We start from the raw sequence: 21591 nt of genomic DNA on the forward strand, positions 1-21591 counted from the left end.
ATACCTAAATTAGATCAGTGTTCAATCTGCGTTTTATTAATAAGTGTAATAACTTACTGAACCGTCGATGTAATTCAACATAATATAACCTGTGATGTATTATCGGATTAAATATCGATTTCGATTCGGTTCAACATATCGCTTATTAAATCCTGATTTCTAACATTGGCTGTTTCTAATCAGCTGGCAACACAAATAGGTTCCCAAGAAAGTAGTCACTGGTCCTCCACTTATGGTTCTCTTGTTTACATTTTTCTTGTAAACATAAAACTGTCATATGGCTACTTTAGTCCCATAAGCCTAATGTTAAAATTTGGAAATTATAAGTTCGTTTTAAATTTCATTAGCATTATCTAATTGAAATTTGTTTGTTTATTAACCATCTCACTATTAGTCTAAGTAATCTTGTTAAGTTTAGCTGAAATGTGTTCTGCCGTTATTGAGTGATGTTGCTTTATTTGTTGCATTGAAGTTGATCCCAAAGAGCTACGCTCGCTTCGCTCGCTCCGCTCAATAATCCTAAATAATGAAGAGCACTTACAATATGAAGATTCCCACAAACAATGAACAGGGATGTTAGCCAAAGTGTTACTATTTTTTAAGTTTACTACAATAGTGAATCGAGTAGTCAATATAAATCACAACAGGTAGCCTAGTAAACACAAAGACACAAAAATTTCGTAGTAAATATAATTTACTGACATCTTCAATAATTGAACAATGTTTTACAGAAATGAAATGTTCTAACATGACTTAACATTTGATGGCAAAACATAAACTTAAAATGATTGTATGTACTGTGAAACTCAACTATACGCAAGTGTTTTCTATGTATAGTAGTAAATTGCAAATTTAGTGATAACGCACATCCTTTATGGTAAGGGAAAACTACATTTTAAAGTTAAATATTATGTCTGCGAACAACGACAAACACAACATTTGTGTAAACAAAACATTATTAACATAAACATTTACATGTAATTTAATTTGAAACCACCTTTTCACTTTTTAGAAAAAACAACATGGAACTACTTTGAACTGTTTAGTACGCAATTTACACTCATTTTTATAACACAGTGAAGTTAGCCTTAAGTACGGTTATGACCTCGACATCCCCTTCATTTCTTAATTATCTATCATTCTATTTAAATTCGTTAATATCCGTAAAGTGGTTCAAAATATCAAAATAAAAAACGCGTTTATATATATATATATATATATATATATATATATATATATATATATATATATATATACAGTATCAGACTAGTATTTATCCGGCACGCGTTGCAGTACTAAAAACTAACTATTAAATGTATACAAACAAATATAATAAAATTTAAAAATATAAAATATAAAAATATATAAAAACTAGCAGAGTACCCGTCCTTCGTACGGGGTTGGAATATAAGTATAAAATGCTTATTGCAGTTATACTCAAGCTTTGCGATTGCAATGGGTGGAGGACACAGTTTAAATTTTTTAAATTTACAGTATTCTATAGTATTACACATCTACCATAGCCATAATGTTCTACCATTTTACCTAAACAATAGAGAAAAATAAATTATCAATTCGCAAAATATCACAAATTATTCATGAAATGAAAAACATATACATAACTGTAAACAATCCTACTTTGACAGTTCTCATTGCGAATCACAGTTTTTTGTTGCTGCTTAGTTCAAATTAGCTGTTTTCATAAATGGAAAAAAATATAGTGCTGCACCCTGTTGGTAAATCTTATAACTTTTTAATGCTTTTCTATATCATAGAACCAACTTTTTTAGTTGAAACAGCTGACTAAATTCTTTAATTCCCTTTAAATATGAATACTCATAAGGTTAACATGGGGAATTACAGAGCCACTGGGGCGGAGCCCGAAAAGATTTTTGAGATAAGAATATGCCTATATGTTAATCGGGAATGTAAGCTATCATCATGCCAAATTTCAGCCCAATCCGTCCAGTGGTTTATGCGTGATTGAACTTCAAACAAACAAACAAACACACAAACTTTCACATTTATAATATTATATATATAGTAAGATAAGTCAAGATAAGATATAAATATTTAAAAATATAATATAATTTTTATAAAGGTACAACAATTACAAACCCTTTTCTTTTCAATAATTTATTCACGGTTCTCATGGGGAGTAAACATAACATTTTGGGAAGTTTTACAAATAGGATATATCTTCGAAGAGAAATTAACTTTATATATTTGTATTATTAACTACATAATTGTTACAAATACCACGACAAACAAACAACAAACACAGATTGACTTTTAATATATAGATAAATTAAATAAACCATCTGTTTAACATTAAATGCAAACTCAAAGCAAAGTTAATATTTATCCACAGTTGTTTTAAGATTGACTGGGGATAAAAAGTAAACATTACACAAACACATTATATATAAATAAATATATGTATATGTACGTGTATATAAATGCAAACATATCAATTATTTAGAAACGTAACACAAAACAACAAATAGGCCTCGGAAGGCAGGCGGTTCGGCTGACGACGTGACGGCGATTATTTGAACGCCTTCTATGTGAGGGACGCAATAGTTCATACTTTTGGACCAAACGAACTCGTATTAGAGTTTTGGATAAAACGACCCGATCGAATGGTCCACAGTGAAACGTACAGTCTATTTCATAAGTTTACTCCACAATGCACAATTGTAATTCTGGTTTTGCCTGTACTTTTGGACCAAACGATTTTGGACCAAACGAACTGTTTTACAACTTGTGGACCAAACGATTTTGGACCAAACGAACTGTTTTACAACTTGTGGACCAAACGATTTTGGACCAAACGAACTGTTTTACAACTTGTGGACCAAACGATTTTGGACCAAATGAAATACTCCCTTGTCTTTGCAGTGTTTGTTATCACTGATCAATGCCTGAGCTGTCTGAGATGTCGTTGTTCTGGCTAGGACACCTTTGCAGATCCATGGTTTAAATCCCGTCTTGATTAGGACTGGTGTGCAACCCATGAGAAGGTTACTGGGGTACACTTGGGTATAAAGTATACCAGTATTGTCTTTGCAGTGTTTGTTATCACTGATCAATGCCTGAGCTGTCTTATGATGTCGTTGTTCTGGCTAGGACACCTTTGCAGATCCATGGTTTGAATCCCGTCTTGATTAGGACTGGTGTTCAACCCATGAGAAGGTTACTGGGGTACACTTGGGTATAGAGTATACCAGTATTGCCTTTGCAGTGTTTGTTATCACTGATCAGTGCCTGAGCAGTCTTATGATGTTGTTCTGGCTAGGAGACACATTTCCATGGTTTAAATCCCGTCTTGATTAGGTCTGGTGTTCACCCATGAGAAGGTTACTGCAGTACACTTGGGTACAGTATTGTCTTTGAAGTGTTTGTTATCACTGATCAATGCCTGAGCTGTCTAAGATGTTGTTGTTCTGGCTAGGACACCTTTGCAGATCCATGGTTTGAATCCCGTCTTGATTAGGACTGGTGTTCAACCCATGAGAAGGTTACTGGGGTACACTTGGGTATAGAGTATACCAGTATTGCCTTTGCAGTGTTTGTTATCACTGATCAATGCCTGAGCTGTCTAAGATGTTGTTGTTCTGGCTAGGAGACACCTTTGCAGATCCATGGTTTAAATCCCGTCTTGATTAGGACTGGTGTGCAACCCATGAGAAGGTTACTGGGGTACACTTGGGTATAGAGTATACCAGTATTGCCTTTGCAGTGTTTGTTATCACTGATCAATGCCTGAGCTGTCTAAGATGTTGTTGTTCTGGCTAGGAGACACCTTTTTAGATCCATGGTTTGAATCCCGTCTTGATTAGGACTGGTGTTCAACCCATGAGAAGGTTACTGGGGTACACTTGGGTATAGAGTATACCAGTATTGCCTTTGCAGTGTTTGTTATCACTGATCAGTGCCTGAGCAGTCTTATGATGTTGTTCTGGCTAGGAGACACATTTCCATGGTTTAAATCCCGTCTTGATTAGGTCTGGTGTTCAACCCATGAGAAGGTTACTGCAGTACACTTGGGTACAGTATTGTCTTTGAAGTGTTTGTTATCACTGATCAATGCCTGAGCTGTCTAAGATGTTGTTGTTCTGGCTAGGATACCTTTGCAGATCCATGGTTTGAATCCTGTCTTGGTTACGACTGGTGTGCAAACCATGAGAAGGTTACTGGGGTACACTTGGGTATAGAGTATACCAGTATTGTCTTTGCAGTGTTTGTTATCACTGATCAATGCCTGAGCTGTCTAAGATGTTGTTGTTCTGGCTAGGAGAGACCTTTGCATGGTTCGGTTCAAATCCTGTCTTGGTTAGGACTGGTGTGCAACCCATGAGAAGGTTACTGGGGTACACTTGGGTATAGAGTATACCAGTATTGTCTTTGCAGTGTTTGTTATCACTGATCAATGCCTGAGCTGTCTAAGATGTTGTTGTTCTGGCTAGGAGAGACCTTTGCATGGTTCGGTTCAAATCCTGTCTTGGTTAGGACTGGTGTGCAACCCATGAGAAGGTTACTGGGGTACACTTGGGTATAGAGTATACCAGTATTGTCTTTGCAGTGTTTGTTATCACTGATCAATGCCTGAGCTGTCTAAGATGTTGTTGTTCTGGCTAGGACACCTTTGCAGATCCATGGTTCAAATCCCTTCTTGGTTAGGACTGGTGTGCAACCCATGAGAAGGTTACTGGGGTACACTTGGGTATAGAGTATACCAAAGTATTGTCTTTGCAGTGTTTTTTATTTCTGATCAATTCCTGAGCTGAATTCAAAAAATATAGGTAATATTACTTTTGCATAGTAAACAATGTAATGATGAATTTTCACTGGTGATAAACATGTAACGAAAACAGATCATTTCACAGTAGTGTAGCGAAAAATAGCGTTTATGACTCACATATTAATTGAATATGTTTTCCTTACTTTAGTGAGTAATGGCTTCATGTAGAGTTTGCCACGGTAGAATTTCAGCTGTTCAAACACTGACTATATTTGGACTGCTGTACTAATATCTTTCAGACAAATATTTTTAAGATGGAATAGGTTTTAAGGATAGTCTACAAGGTATAATCTATTTATTTATATAAAAAATAAATAAATATCTATTTATATTAAATAAAATATATAACAGTTCCAACAAAAAAAATAAATACATGTTATGTACGTACACAAAGTCAAAATAATTAAAATTTCGGTGATTATTAATTCATGACATCAACAAATTACACTTCACATTTTTCTGAGAAAATTACTGTCACTTATAGATAAGACTAATGTATAAAACTCTTAAACGTATCTCATTCATTTAAATTCTCAGAAAACCAATTGAACATTGTATCTAGTCTTTATTTAGATAATTCGGAGTAGGCTGTCTAAATATTAGCGAATTTCCCTATATGGAAGAAAGAGGCACAGAAAGACCTAGATTGTCCTTTTTCATTTTGATATCCCCAGAGGCCAAAAACTATTTGCTCAAATTTGTAATTATGTATGTGTGTTTGTGTATGAACAAAATAACTATTTTGGCTAAATTTTGATGAAATTTGGCATGAATGGCGTGGATGGATAAACTTGATTGAGTTTGCGAACCATTAAGATTCCAGGTCAGAAGATCAATGTGTGGTTATAGGGTTATGAAATTGTTTAAAAAATAGTTTTTCTTTTATTCAACCCTTAAACAATGGAATTGCCCAATTTCAATTGCAGCTATCGTGTAGAGCTTAAAAAAGAAACAGTTTAGTCATTGAGTATAATACTCAATGGTTTAGTATATTGAAGCATTGTTATACAATTAAAGGTCGCAACTTAGTATATTAAAGGATTGCTGTATATTTAAAGGTCGCAGAGAAAATAAAAGAAACTGTACTTTTCAAATTCTTATGTTATTCTTATGGAAAAAAAGAAAACTGTTGGTGTTTGCTTGTTTATGGATAAATTTTGATCATTTGTCATATTTATTTATTTTATCACTATTTACATTTGATCAAAACACACTTTTTACCTTCCCTATATCAGCAAACCCTAAGAACTTGTTGAATCCAATGATTTTTGAAAGAGGGAATAAGTACGACTTGTTTATGGGAATAATTTAGTCAAAATCTAATCAGGCTGAAAGGTTTGCGGAGGCGGGGGTATTTTTTGTAAGAGCAAACCAGAGTTACTCTGCATAACTCCGTTAAAAATATAAAATGTATAATAAAATTTTACTTAAAAATTATTCAACACATAGTTATAAACATTTTGTTGCTAAACCAGCTCTAAAATTTAGTTAAGCAAAAGATTGTCACCAATAATTTTCTGTTTTGGGTATAGAAAATATCATTTTATTAGTGGCTTGAGTCGTAGAAAAAGGCAATTTGCTGATAATCCGCTTAGCCCCCAATATACCACTTCCTTCACATGCAAACAGATCTGTAGTAAATCCGGTACGACCTGCTGATATAGCAAGCAACTACAGCATAGATTTACCTAGTAACTAGACCAGGGATTCGGCCTTTATCTTATAAGTTGAATTGTCTTTTGTGTAGAAACGCAAATAACACTTTTGTGATAATGAGTATACTAAGTACATTCTTAACATTTAGAGTACATTTTCTGAAAGACTTAGTTCGCGTTAGTTGCTTCTACGTCATCTATTACCGGATACGGCATATTTACTATCTCATTTGATAGTAAGTGGAGTACTTGTGAAAGTGCTCAGAAGTTTTCCTCATGCTATCTGTTCAATTGTATTCATTCTATCATATCTATATGTCATGCAAAGCTTCTATCACCTACTGAGAATTTTGCTCAAGTAATAATAGTAGTAGTGAAATGTTATTGCTCAAGTTGTGTTATCCCATTAATTTTGGACACTGAAGACCTCTCATCCATATATGTCTGCTATACTCGAGGTTCCGAATGAAAACATAGTTGAATATACTTCTCATATTGTGTTATTGTTGAATATCTATTTTCTCATTCAATTTTTTACAATGTGATAGTTTGTAGAAACATAAATAATCCTATAGTATGCAATAAGCTGCTTTTGCAGTTTTCCATGATTAAAACATTGGTGCATAGGCCTAAGACGAATAGGTTTAGCACTTTAACATTAATATATTGAGAGCAGCGTTTGATTTGAGCAACAAGCAAAAGACAGCGTTTTCTACCAAAAATTAATCTACGAAGTTGAATAGATATTTATCACAAACCAAATATGAAGTAAAAGTTTGACATGTTGTACATTGACACACCACACAACACTAGTAGCAGTTCAAGGTTTTAATTGAAGAAGGAGTGTAGAATAAATTACTTGAAACCTTGTGTACGGACTAAGATGAGCTGAATAACATAATGATGCATAATCCCAGTTTTAAATCTCCAACAAATCACTTCCTGGTGAGGAATTCACCAACAACATATCTAGCGTTGTTTGTTTTTAGTAAATATTTGAAACTTAATCTCTCAAAAACATTACTCATCTATGGTTTTGTTTGCAGCACTCAGATTGGAGGTTTACAATAGAGGAGTTGATAACGCTCTGGTGGCCCTCCATGGCGTATCACTTCTCTAACCATAGCTTTTCCCCACCTAATCCCCGAGAAGGTAATTACCTTGTAATATTACACTACATTTTATTTTGTTTTAAATGTTATATTTATCAAATTTTGTGACTAGGCTTACTTTTGATCAGTTAGCTGTTGTTTTGATGTTTTTGCTAGTCTAGTGACACATCTGGACTTCAGTCCAAGAGGGACGAGTTCGGTCCCTGACAAATACACTATAATTAGAAAGGTTTGGGCTGCTTTCCTTAAAAGAGTTTTTGTTCTTAATTACAAAATGCCACTGTAAAGTAACTGAGTGTAATATAGCTGCTATTAACTTTTCAACTTATGTGGCCCTAGCCTGAATATTCTTGGAGGAAAGGCTATACCAGCATAATAGCTATCCCAATTTCTCATTTTACTGACAATTTTAACTGTTATCTCGTAAAATAAACATTTTCTTACATCATCTTAATTTTTCAATAAAAAAAACTGGTCATAATTTTGTGAGTGTATGAAAACTGTTTATGCCAAACCAATCTTGAGCCTCCTTTGGCCGCATGTGTTTTCCAGTCATTTTTGACAGCAGTATGTATCCACAGCTGCATAACTAGCTTATAATGTGTCCCCAATTATATTCACATCAAACTAGGCTTTACTAGAGGTAAAAAAATAATAATAAAAAACCAAATACCTAATGATATTTCTAAAAGAGTAGTAAAAGTGGGTTCATCCACCTTCCAAATACCAAATTTGATTACCGATCAATAGGATAGAAAGTTAACCTATGTTTTTTTTATTTGCTTTGATGCCAGTGACATTTTTACTTGAAGAGTTGCACGGTAGAAGCAATTAAAAGCTTTTAAGGAATGTGGTCCAAACCCACATATGTGTTGTGGATGTGCTGGGAATTGAACCAATTAAAAATATGTTTGCCAACTAATTATCCATCAGCCAAATAACTTTAGCTAACATTTTAATGGTTTATAGTAAGAACTTTATCATGCTACTTTACGCATTAACAGGTCAATGTTAGGTCCAACGTATAAAACTTAAGCTTGCACAAATAACTATCCGACCATTATTAGAATAGCCAATATTATAAAAATTATCAAAAGACTTATGAATGTTTATTATCTGGTTTGGTTATACATTATCATAAAGTAGAAACGCTATCTCATCAAGTAAAAATATCCAATAATGTAATATCATTGATATGCAAGGCTTAGCTGTATAAAACAGGACAGCAATAGCACAGAATATTGACCAATTTGGTTCTTAAACTTTTATAGTAACTAGTGATTTAAGTTTACTCCTATTACGTTCTATGAAAAAGGTAATATCTACAGTGTAACAGAAAACGCAATTATTAAGGTAATTTTATCAATTCTATTAGTTTAAACGAAGGCTCAATGAGTTGCACAGTAAGGAATACAATATTGAGGAAAACTTGCTGTTGAATTCAAGTTAATTGAAGTAAGATTATCTGAGTTCTCTGAATTCAAGTTAATTGCAATACGATTATTAGAGTTGTCTGAAAACTTGATAGAAATTGAGTTTAAATATCTATAATTGCGTTGTGAAGGTTCACGTTCATTTCTGTTCTCAGTGTTGCTTCTAATGAATGCTAAACGTTCTCCTTAATTCAACACATGTCTGTGATATGTTGCAACAAAGCTTTTACATTATGAAGAACTGAAGACAATTTGTTGCCTTTCCGATAATCTGTGTGAAGCAAGTTGAAGTTGGTCACTTTACTTCTTTAAACAGGAGCACTTTCTTCGATTTGACACATCCCCCTAAACAAACTCTTTTCCCCACACAGGAAAAGTAAATAATAGGCCATCGGATCCAATCGTGAACAAGGGGGTGCTATCAACCATTTCAGGAGCTATTTTTTTTAGGCATACCACAAACTCTGGGTTACCAACTGAGCAGCTAACATCTGTTTTATCATTTGAAGCAATATCATTGGAAGTTGGTCAATTGTAACGTCTTTTTTCTTGTTGTCTGTCAGAGTATATGCCCAGCATCCAGCATCCGTATATTCTCACTTGTTCATGTGGATTTTTGCTTAATACCTGTCCCAATGTTTTGAAAGTATGGATCTCTATTTGTTTCATAGGTTAAATAACTCTTGCATTAGATTTGGATAACAATTTTCATTTTCTCTTATTGAACAGAGTATATTATTATTTGCCTCTTCTCAGGGGTGCCCATCCCCCCCAAAGCTCACGTCGCAGAATCCCCCCCAAATTCGTTGTTAACCCATGCCGGAAGGTCTGGGGGCTTACCCATAGTTATGTTTATAATGCGGGGAGGGAAGGGGTGCCCCCGACACTTCTTTAAATTTATGGGAATTTAAGCGTTTGAATCAAACTTTTAACCCAATTTAAATGGACAATTTTCCTTTAAAACTCTAGTAGCAAACTATTTGTTAGTTTAGTTTTCATTTAAATGAGTTAGATTTTTAACATGCACACAATTTGAATCAAAATTGGCCATGTAGTTTTTTTTAATCCGATTTTTCATGAGTTAATAGGTTTTAAAAGGGAAAATCACAAAAGTTGCAATAACTTTTGAACCATAATTTTTACGGCATAGAGGGTTTATACAATTTTTGTCATAGTCAAAAAGTATAACATGTTAATTTTAAATCAAAATCGTTCAGGCCAATTCTGAGAAAATTTTATTCATCCATTATTTTATAAGGTTTTATGGAATATCACTACTAAAAATCCAAAATGAAAAAAAAATCTGGAGAGACCATGGATTGGTACCTAAAATACCAAATTTCATCAAAATCGGACTCGGACCACAGGCGTGGTCTGTAGCTCTGTACCATACATACATACACACATACAGACAGACACACACATCACTTCGAAAACCACTTTTTTGGGATCAGGGTTTTTACATAAACAATTCTTTTACCATATTAAATTGTAGGGGAGAAAGTACTTGAAGTTATGTAAAAAAGTTTGAGATATTTTCTAAATTGCCCTTTAATCCACTTCTGAGTTTGGTCCTTTTTAAATAAGTGTAAAATATTCAGTCTCAAAAATATTACTAGCCCTAAACTTAATAGCATATTTCGTGCCTAGGGCCAAAATGAGGTTTTGCTGGTTCGAGGTAGTTTTTAAGTTCGATACGAGGTCGAGGATTGAAAACGATCGAGAACTGCAAAACCATTTCAGTCCGTGGTACGAACGCTATTATTCACCGCCCCACACTATACCCTATTACCACTAATTCACCTCCCAATGATAATGCACTGCACACTGATATAGTCAACACAACTACACAACTTTAAGGTCATGTGGATAAATAATTTGGGGAATCAGCAAAAATAATAATAAATAGTTGCTAGGCAGCGGTGACAATAAAACAACTCTATTGCAATGCTATGGATACTGATTGTGTATTTAAAACGGGCAGCTGATTTTGCGGCCCTAGGGATGTAAAAACCTGCTTGATCCCCAAATGACGATGACAGCTGGATTGGCCTGCAAAACGTAACTTTCAGCCACCAATTAATGTACCTATATGTAAAACAGTTAAAAACATCATAGTGTGGTAAAATAGTATATTACGTTACTAGTACTGAATCCCGTGCGAGACGAAGTCGAGTAGTGGTTTTTTTATACGAGTCCGGCCAACACATTTTGGACGAGTGACGTACGATAGTTTACGCCATACTACTAAATCCGTTCAAATCCCTATATTAACACCAACTAAAGGACTAAAAATCACTAGTCAGAGGTTATGTTTTTGTTATAACCACTCATTGCCACCCAAATACAGTATAATCAGCTGATTGGTAAACTCATTACAGTACAGTAGTACTGTATGAAACCCCATTTGATTAAGGACAAACAGCTGTTTTCTGGACTAAATCCTTGCATGGGAAGTTCGTCAAAATAGTGTAGTGTGGCGTAAAAAATTATTATATATCTATTCTAAGACTAGTAAAATTTGTTTGAAGCTCTTTCTAGATTCAAGAAAAGACAATAACAAATACAATTTAATTAATCCAGAATCATGTGTTTCAGCTCTTGAAGTTAACGTAAACACATAGCCTATCAAAAACCTTAATTAAATTGTCACAGTACTGTATGTCAATTTCTTCCAATGAATAAATGACCCAGGCATAATATATATTTGGGAGAGCCAAAATATTATCACAAGCTTTAATGTTGTTGTTCATGTTGTAAAAATAGCAAAATGATTATCATTATCATAATACTGTTTTTTATGAATCAAGAATATATTATAATAAACAAACCTAAAAAACCATCAATAGGTCCTCAAGGCAATGAGACTATTTGAGAATGAGTTCATAATGAAAGGTAAAAACAAACTCAAATTGCAGATACAATTTAATAAGCAACCATAATCCTTTGACAGCAGTTGGCTTGGAGTTGTTCTCACTGTCAAACATGATACGAGTCAGAAAGTGGAAATCCACATAAAAGTATCTATATATTTTATAGCAATTATAAAATGATTTATTAATCAAGATAAAAAATGTCAAACGGGATTTTGATTGCATAATTACCCCAGTAATAAATTAAGGAGGTCGTAAAAATTATCTGATTAATCTTTTATGTGCTTTTAACCAACCACTGGCTTGAATCCCCCCCAAAATCATAAAATCCCCCCCAAATAAAATTCTGATGTCGCATTTTGCGACATCAAACCCCCCTGTGGGCACCCCTGCTCTTCTGAATTATAAAAATTAACTTCCCTTCTCTTGTGTTTGGTCTAATATTGCCACTAACACTAACATAGCAAATGAGTTGTTGCAGATTCTTGTTTTGACTTGAAATGTCTTGGCTGATGGTGAATTCCAGTCAATAAAGTTTTTATAAGTTTGATTGTTTGTGGAACTGGCAACGTAACCTTGCCATTATGATAGCAAGAAGTATACAATCCATTTGCTTTTTTCTCAATTGATTTAGAGTGAGTAACAAAAACTACATAGGGCCTATATTGTTCAATTGGCCTGGTGCTATAATTTTCTGAGTTTATATTAGTTTGACCTGTTACATTATTTTTCATTATTTTCAGAAATGTGGTTCTTCCATTTCTTCCAATAAAACTGATTAAATGTTTATATTGGTCTATAACCTCCTGAATATGTGTATAAATGAATGTGGCCGGCTAATGTTTTTAAATGTAGCTGTATCTGTGTGTAAATATATGGACTGTATATGTTGACTTGATATATGTTTTGATGAAGAATTCCGTCGGTTTATAGACTAAGTTCAATTTGATGTGGATTTGGGTCTTTGACCCGAAACTAGTCACCCCCAGACTATTTTTTAAGACCAAAGACGGACAGATTTATGTAACATTTATATTATTAAGAAAAGAACTGTTCTAAACTAACCAAACTTGCAGTACCATTTCAAGATTCCGTTTGATATTCCCCACATGCCTTTTCTGTTATCAAACGGAATTTTGAAATGGTACTGCAAGTTTGGTTAGTTTAGAACAGTTTCATTTCTTAATCCATGTATCATTTTTGCCTAAACAAGATCAGTTGTCAATTTGTAATTTAAATGTGTTTGAACATATTAAAACAGAAGGAAAATGGATCGCAAAGGAAACAAAAATATCTCTACGGTATACAAAAAAAATCATCGATAATAATGAATGTTCCTATTAACAGGAAATTACCTTTACTCCCAAAAAAGCTGACGAGTTTAATCTTATAAACAGCTGTTTTTTTTTGTTTTTGAATTGGTTCTATGTAATGCTTACGGAGGAAATTTAACCATTGAGGGTGTCTCACACACTTAAGGATAAGAACTTTTTAAATTTTAAAACGTTGCAAAACTATAAATCGAGACAGTTTTTTTGACACCTCAAACGTTGAAATTGTTTCTAAAAGGGAGTACTAGTGTTTACAAAAACATATTCACGTGGTGTCATTGACAATGTCAACTTTTTATTCAGCTGTCAGGTTTCGTTGTGAAATGTATTTTGTGACTGTAACGTTTTGACTTAAAATGTGTCGAAAACGTAAATAAATAATGAAGTTAACAGGAAGTTGTGCATAGGGGCTATGACCCACTGGAAAGGTAAATGTACTGTAAAGTAGCATCTGGTGCCCTCATATCATGTACCCTAGACAGAAATGCTAATTTGACGTTCTACGACTTGTTTCTAAAAAAACAAATATTTATTCATAGTACTTAACCCTCTAGGTGTCGCATTGACAACCTCCAAATGTCTTGAGTGTTCAGGCACTTTTCCTGCGTTTTATGTACTGTAAACATCCATAAAAACATTCACCGAAGAAAAGAAATATAAACATGTATATTTTCTTAAACTACATTAAATAGGCTATCTTGAAATATATAGTATAATACCCTTACCTTACAAGACTGAATTCCTATATGAGTTCAAATCCAGAAGATGCACAAATTTTGTTTCTATATCTGAGTAACTAGACATGTGGTAAAACACTAACAGTCACTAAATAAGAAACTGATATATACATTTTATTCTAAATTAAATGAGGAGGGGGAGCGAGCTGGTCTAGTGGTTAGAGCGTGGGGCTTCGGTCCAAGAGGTCCCGGGTGCAAATCCCGCCAAATCACCAATGGATTTCATTTAAGTGATAATGCCGCAACGCCCGCAACCCTTATTTCTAGCCTGAAATAATCTGAAAAACAGTCCTAGGTTCGTGCCTAGCGTCCTAGGAAAAAAAAGAAAAAAATTAAATGAGGAAAAAGTATTTGAAAAATGATTACTAAACATAAAAACAAAGATATGAACACCGAAACGATGTTGCTATGACAACCATAGACAAAAACAAACAAGCAGAAAAACTAACATAGGCCAAAAAACAGTTCACAAAACTGCCATCTTCATTGGTTGTCATGAAGCCCAGAATCTGCTGGATACATAGTTAATGGGATCGTTCGTTAGTACGCTATTATATCGCATGAAACAGAAAGCCTGCAACGTCGCCGTAATTACAGTGATTGACCCTCCGAGATTTAGGTAGTACTTTAATAATACTTTTAAAAGTGATGTAACATGAGGGTCCACTTATAAGGATTTTTGTTGGACAGTATACTTACCTAAGTGTGAAACAGTTTACGCTAAAACACCATACACTATCCGCATAAATCAAACCATTTCACTGTCACCGACACCATTTTCAACCAGGGGCGGTTTGAGTTGGAAAGAGAAATATCTTCCAGTGAAATATCCTAACTTGTGTGTTTCAGTTTAGGTAAGCCTGCTATCCAAAAAAATCCTTAATATTTAAAAAAAGTTAGAATAGCCCTATAACTGTTTTACTCGTATACGATAACAATTTCAAATGCATTGCTATCAGTTTCAGAAGCAGGCTTCAGTGCCGATGACCACTATGAAGGGTGGAAGTTCAAACTTATTGACTATTGGTCCTCCTACGATACACTCTTCTGGCTGCTGAGTGAACTATACAAACTGCAAGTGCAGAACCCGGCGACTCTCAAACTAGAGCACTTTGTCAACACAAGAGGATGCGATCTAAAGAATTTCTCCGTGGAGGACTTCCGCAAGATCATCCCCCAGTATGGGGACATCTTGTATCATCAGCTGCAGACCAAGTTGAAGAGTGTGATGAACGAGGTGTGGGGCAGAGAAGGGATGCCTCAGCCGACCCCAGGTCCGAGTCATCCGCTACACATGGCCTACTTCGACCAACCTCAGATGCCCCCCCACATGCCTGGTAATCTTGCTAAATCATTTCCTGACCAAGAAACACTTTTAAGTTATTTGATTTTTTTTTTTAATTTATTTCCTGTCGCTCCTTAGCGGGAGCATAGGGCATCGAGAAGAGCTCGCCATCCATCCCTGTCTTGCGCCAGATCCCTCAGTTGACCCCAGGTCTTCCCGACACTCAAGGCTTCCTTCATTATTGTTCTCCTCCAGGTGTCACAGGGTCTTCCTCTCTTTCTGGTCCCTTGGGGATTCCATTCCAGGGCCTTCTTTTCAATTGCACCATCCGTCTTCCGAAGAGTGTGACCCAGCCACCTCCACTTCCGTCTTCTGATTTCTAGGTTGATCTTTTATTGCCCTGTTGCCTCCCAAAGCTGTTCATTTGATATAGTGTTTGGCCAGAACACTCTCATTATACATCTGAGACACCTGGAGCTGATAAGTACTACACTGATCCATTTTCCAAGTTTCACTGGCATATAGAAGGACAGACTTGACGTTTGTGTTGAAGATGCGGATTTTGGTTTTTATTGAAATATTTCTATTTCACCATATTGGGTAAAGCTGAATAAATGCTGCATAAGCTTTTCCAATGCGGCTCCTAACATTTTCCTTTGCTCCTCCGTCTGCTGTGACTTTACTTCCGAGGTATTGGACTTTTAAGTTTAAGTTTAAATAAATGGTATCAGCAATCTGACACATGCTTTCTCCCATTAGCTTGAAAACAACCTTTATCATGGGTAAGCAGTGGGAGTTACTATGATATCTTATAAGGAAAATCACAAAAGTTTCAGTAACTTTCAAACCGTTTACAGCAATGGGGGATTGCACCATTTTGTTAAGAATTAAAGGACCACAAACAGAATGCCCGTCCTTCATACAGGGTTGGCATATAAGTAAATAGTATAAGTATTAAAATGCTTATTGCAGTTATACTCGTGCTTTGCGTTTGCGATGGGAGAGGACACGGTTTGAGAAATTTTTTTTTAATTTATGGTATGCCAGAGTATAACACATCTACCATAGCCATAATGTTATACCACTACACCTAAACAAACAAAAATTAAATTATCAAATATTTGCAGAATATCAAAAGATTATTTATAAATTAAAAACATAAACTTGTAAACGATCCTAATTTGACAGTTCTCATCGTGTATCACAGCTTTTTCTCGCTGCTTGGTTCAAATTAACTGTTGTCATGAATGCAAAAACATTTAAAAAATTAATCGTCCTGCACCCTGTTGATATACCTTATACCTTTTTAATTATATTGAATATCATAGAACCAACTTTTGTAGTTGAAACAGCCAACAAAGTTTTTTAATTTCTTTTAAATATAAATACTCATAATGCAAACATGGGACACTCCAGGGCCATTGGGGTGGAGCCCAAAAGGATTTTTGAGATAAGAATCCTACTAATATTATAAATGAGAAAGTTTGGATGTATGGATGTATGGATGTATGTTTGTGACAAGTGAACGCGAAAAATACTGGTCGGATTGGGCTGAAATTTGGCATGATGATAGCTCACATTCCCGATTAACATATAGGCATATTCTTATTTCAAAAATCCTTTCGGGCTCCGCCCCAGTGGCTCTGGAGTTTCCCATGTTAACCTTATGAGAAATGGAATTATTGAATCTTAACAGCTGTTTCAATTAAACAAGTTGGTTCTGTTCTATGATGTTCAATAGCATTAAAGTTACAAGGATTACCAACAGGGTGCAGCACTATTATTTCTTTTACATTTATGACAACAGCTAATTTGCAACCAAAAGGTGAGTGAGCATAGCGAACAAACTTCAACCTGGAGGCGAGTTAGCGTAGCGAACGAGCTAACCTGAAGGCAAGTGAGCGCAGCGAACGAGCTCCAACTTAAAGGTGAGTGAGCGTAGCGAACGAGCTCCAACCTACAGGTGAGTGAGCGTAGCGAACAAACTTCAACCAGGACGTGATTGAGCTATGCGAACGAGATAATCTTGAAAATTAAGAAGTTAAACGGGGCAAAGCCCGCGGGTTACAGCTAGTATGTCTATATGTTATTCAGGAATGTGGACTATCATCATACCAAATTACTGCCCAATCCGACCAGTAGTTGATGCGTGATTGAACTTCAAACAAACAAACACACAAACTTTCACATTAATATTATATTATTAGTATGATAACATAATTTTAATCAAAACCAGCTTTTTTTTGTAATCCTTGTTATTTTCTAGGTTTTTTATGGGAACACAGTTAATAACATAAGTTACATTAACTTTTGAACTGCAATTTTTCACAACTATGGGAGTTCTACCATTTTTTTTTCAGGATTTAAATGGCATAACAAACTAAATTTTTATCAAAATCGTTCCAGCCATTTACTAGAAAATTAGATTTTACCACTATTTTATGGGAAAATCACCATTAAAAATCAAAATTCCAAAAAAAAGGGAAACATGCCTAGAGATGCCATGGATTAGTACCCAACCGATATAAATGTACCAAACTTTATGTAAACCGGACTACAGGTGTGTTCAGTAGCTCTGTATACTGTGTTGTTATTCATATCTGAAAGTACTCATTGCGACTGCGATACAAATTACACTGGTAGTACTCATTGCGATGGGATTGAAATTACACTGGAACTACTCATTGCGACTGTGATACAAATTACACTGGTAGTACTCATTGCGATGGGATTGAAATTACACTGGAACTACTCATTAAGACTGGGATACAAATTGCACTGGTAGTACTCATTGCAGGACCGTTCTTGACCATGTCAGAGCCCTATGCACAACTAAAATAGTAGCGCCCCTTTGCAATATATAACAGGGTGACCACCAACCGGGAAATCCGGGAATCAAGCGTGATTTTTTTTTAACCAGGAATTGTCAATTTACCGCGATGGCGCATGACAACAGTGACGTTTCTGTGACCACGGAAGACGGGAGACGATAATATGTCTCCACAAGGCCGCGAGGGATGATCAGAACTATTCCGCGATCGCATGAGACGATGATAATGTCTAAACGACCGCGGGATATGATCATGATTTTACCGAGATCGCGCAATAAGATAATGAGATCTACAGAGCCGTGAAGGATGATCAGAATATTGTCGCGATCGCATGAGACGATGATAATGTCTAAACGACCATGGGATATGATAATGATTTTACTGCGATCGAACAATACGACAATAAGATCTACAGAGCCGCGAGGGATGATCAGAAAATTGCCGCAATCACAGAAGACGAGGATAATGTCCACGCAACCGCGGAAAACAGTCAGAAATTTGCAACGAATGCTGAAGACGATAATGATCTCCACATGACTGCGGTATATTATTAAAATTTTGCCGTAATCGCGGGAGACGATTACGATGTCTTCACGACATCGGGAGACGATTACGATGTCTTCACGACATCGGGAGACGATTACGATGTCTTCGCGACATCGGGAGACGATTACGATGTCTTCACGACAGCGGGAGACGATTACGATGTATCCACGACCACGGGAGACGATTACGATGTCTTCACGACCGCGGGAGACGATTACGATGTGTTCCCAACAGCAAGATACGATTGCGATGTCTTCGCGACATCGGGAGACGATTACGATGTCTTCACGACAGCGGGAGACGATTACGATGTATCCACGACCACGGGAGACGATTACGATGTCTTCACGACCGCGGGAGACGATTACGATGTGTTCCCAACAGCAAGATACGATTGCGATGTCTTCACGACCGAGGGAGACGATTATATGATGTCTACACGACAGCGGGAGACGATTACGATGACTTCATGACCATGGGAGACTATTACGATGTCTACAGGATCGTGGGAGTTACAATAATGATGTCTACTTCACGGCTGCGAGGGATGATCAGAATTTTACCGCAATAGCGTTAGACGATGATCATTTCCACTCAACCACGGGAAAGATCAGAATTTTGCCTCATTCGCGAAAGACGATGATGTCTTCACAGCTGTGAGGGATTATCAGAATTTTATCGTGATCACGCAAGAAGATGATAATGTCCACACGACCCAGGGAAAATTACAATTTTGCCTCATTCGCGGTAGACGGTGATAATCTCATCACGACCGCGGGATGTGTTCATATATTGCCGCAATCAAGGAAGACGATAATTATGTCCACACGTCCGCTGGAAATAGTCCGAATTTTGCCGCGATCACGGGAGACGGACGATGATGATGTATATACAACCGCAGGAAATAATTAACATCTTGCCGCAATTGTGGGAGACTGTTAAGATGTCTACACGGCTGCAAGGGATTATCAGTTTACCGCAATCACATGCAAAAACGGCCACAATTTTTTTTTCTTTTTCCAATTTTTTGGCGCCCCCCAAAAAAGCCAATTGCCTCGCGCCCTAGGCCATGACTCATTGTGACTGTGATACAAATTACACTGGTAGTACTCATTGTGACTGGGATACAAATTACACTGGAAGTACTCATTGCAACTGGGATACAAATTACACTGGTAGTACTCATTAAGACTGGGATACAAATTACACTGGTAGTACTCATTGCGACTGGGATACAAATTACACTGGAAGTACTCATTGCGACTGGGATACAAATTACACTGGTAGTACTCATTTTGACTGGGAAACAAATTACACTGGAAGTACTCATTGCGACTGGGATACAAATTACACTGGTAGTACTCATTAAGACTGGGATACAAATTACACTGGTAGTACTCATTAAGACTGGGATACAAATTACACTGGTAGTACTCATTAAGACTGGGATACAAATTACACTGGAAGTACTCATTGCGACTGGGATACAAATTACATTGGAAATAGACATTGTGACAGGAATATAAATTCCTCTGATGCAATCCTTAAAGTTAATCCTATAACTACTGTATGTGAGCAATATTTTTCGTATGTTTCAGATACATCAACCAATCATTGGCCGATTGACGGGCCATCCACAAAACATTGGCCTATGGATAGGCCTCCCACCAAACAATGGCCTACGGATAGGCCTCCCACCAAACACTGGCCTACGGATAGGCCTCCCACCAAACACTGGCCTACGGATAGGCCTCCCACAAAACACTGGCCTACTGAAAGGCCTCCCTCAAAACACTGGCCTACTGAAAGTCCTTCCACAAAACACTGGCCTATAGAAAGGCGGATCTACGACTGTTGGGCTTACAAGAGTATTTCAGAGTGGTCACCGAGTGACACTTTGGACTGTTTCATTCATGAATTATTCCAACTGAACATCAACCCAGCAAGCGTCAGTCTCAACAACTTCCGAGATGTCAGCGGCCGAGACCTGGTAAGGATGACATTAGATGACTTCAAGTTGAGGTTGCCTGAGTGCGGTGAACTACTTTACCATCATCTTCAGCTAAAAATAAGGTCAAACTCACAATCTGAACTGGTTTGGAGCAGGACTCATGAAAATCGAGTAATTTCTAATCAAAGTATTAATCAAGAATTTTCTTATGCTCATAGACAAGAAATACCGTACGCCCATCCAAGTAAGTGGTTGTCCATTTCAATATTTTATTTTTACGTGTAGCACGTTTTGATAAGGATTAGGTTATGCATGGGTAGTTGTAATTATTTCTTGTAAAACTAGGTTTATTTTACATAAAAATCCAGTGCTGCAAATTCCGTTTGTAGTGCTAGTATTTTAACCACAGACCTGCAAATCCAACACTGTTTCTTTTTTTTAAAGTTACAGTCATTTCCTATGTATTTTTTTGTAATGAGTCTCCTGATTTGTTATTGAAAATGGTATTTTCTTTAATATATTACCTAAATCAAAGTAATTTTGTTCCGTTTTTTTAACCAGCTCATATTGAGCGATTGAAACGGTAATCTAGAGTGTTGATATGCTATCACGAAACTTGCAAAAAAGTCATGTCTGATTCAAAAATTAAATTAATATTTTGTTGCAAGTTTGAGATCTGTTCTCTATCAACATAAACAACTGGACCAGATTTCCATGGGTTCAATTATCTATGACAACCTTTAGTTCTAAACTAATCTGTCTATTTAACTTTGTACTCATGGAGTTTATATGAATATGGCTTACTCAATAGACCTCGTGATTGATTGATTTATTTATTGACCTCGTGATTTTGTATGTTAGTTTAAAACTGTTTGTGGATTATAGTTCAAATAATATTAATTCTAAACAAGCTCGTGCGGTGACTTACTAATATTGTGATTATATTTTCAAAATCACAATAAGTTGTTTAAGAATTACTGTGCTTATTCACAACAGATATACAGCTTTTGTTATATTTGCACTGTAAAATCAA

At 35.9% G+C, this 21591-nt stretch overlaps 1 protein-coding gene across 2 annotated transcripts in view; it reads left to right on the forward strand.

The window, feature by feature from the left end:
- LOC128981898 (protein C-ets-2-like) overlaps positions 1 to 21591 on the forward strand; it is a 68903-nt gene that overhangs the window by 31211 nt on the left and 16101 nt on the right. For both annotated transcript variants that reach the window (XM_054400887.1, XM_054400886.1), the window contains 3 exons: positions 7506 to 7611; positions 14905 to 15282; positions 20206 to 20802. In XM_054400887.1, coding sequence (XP_054256862.1) covers positions 7560 to 7611; positions 14905 to 15282; positions 20206 to 20802 — 1027 coding nt within the window. In that variant the 5' untranslated portion in view covers positions 7506 to 7559. The remainder of the gene's footprint in view (positions 1 to 7505; positions 7612 to 14904; positions 15283 to 20205; positions 20803 to 21591) is intronic.

The sequence above is a fragment of the Macrosteles quadrilineatus genome, unplaced genomic scaffold (genome assembly GCF_028750875.1).
Source record: "Macrosteles quadrilineatus isolate MER2022 unplaced genomic scaffold, UCM_ALF_1.0 Scaffold_55__1_contigs__length_795759, whole genome shotgun sequence".
NCBI classification, from domain to species: Eukaryota; Metazoa; Arthropoda; class Insecta; order Hemiptera; family Cicadellidae; genus Macrosteles; species Macrosteles quadrilineatus.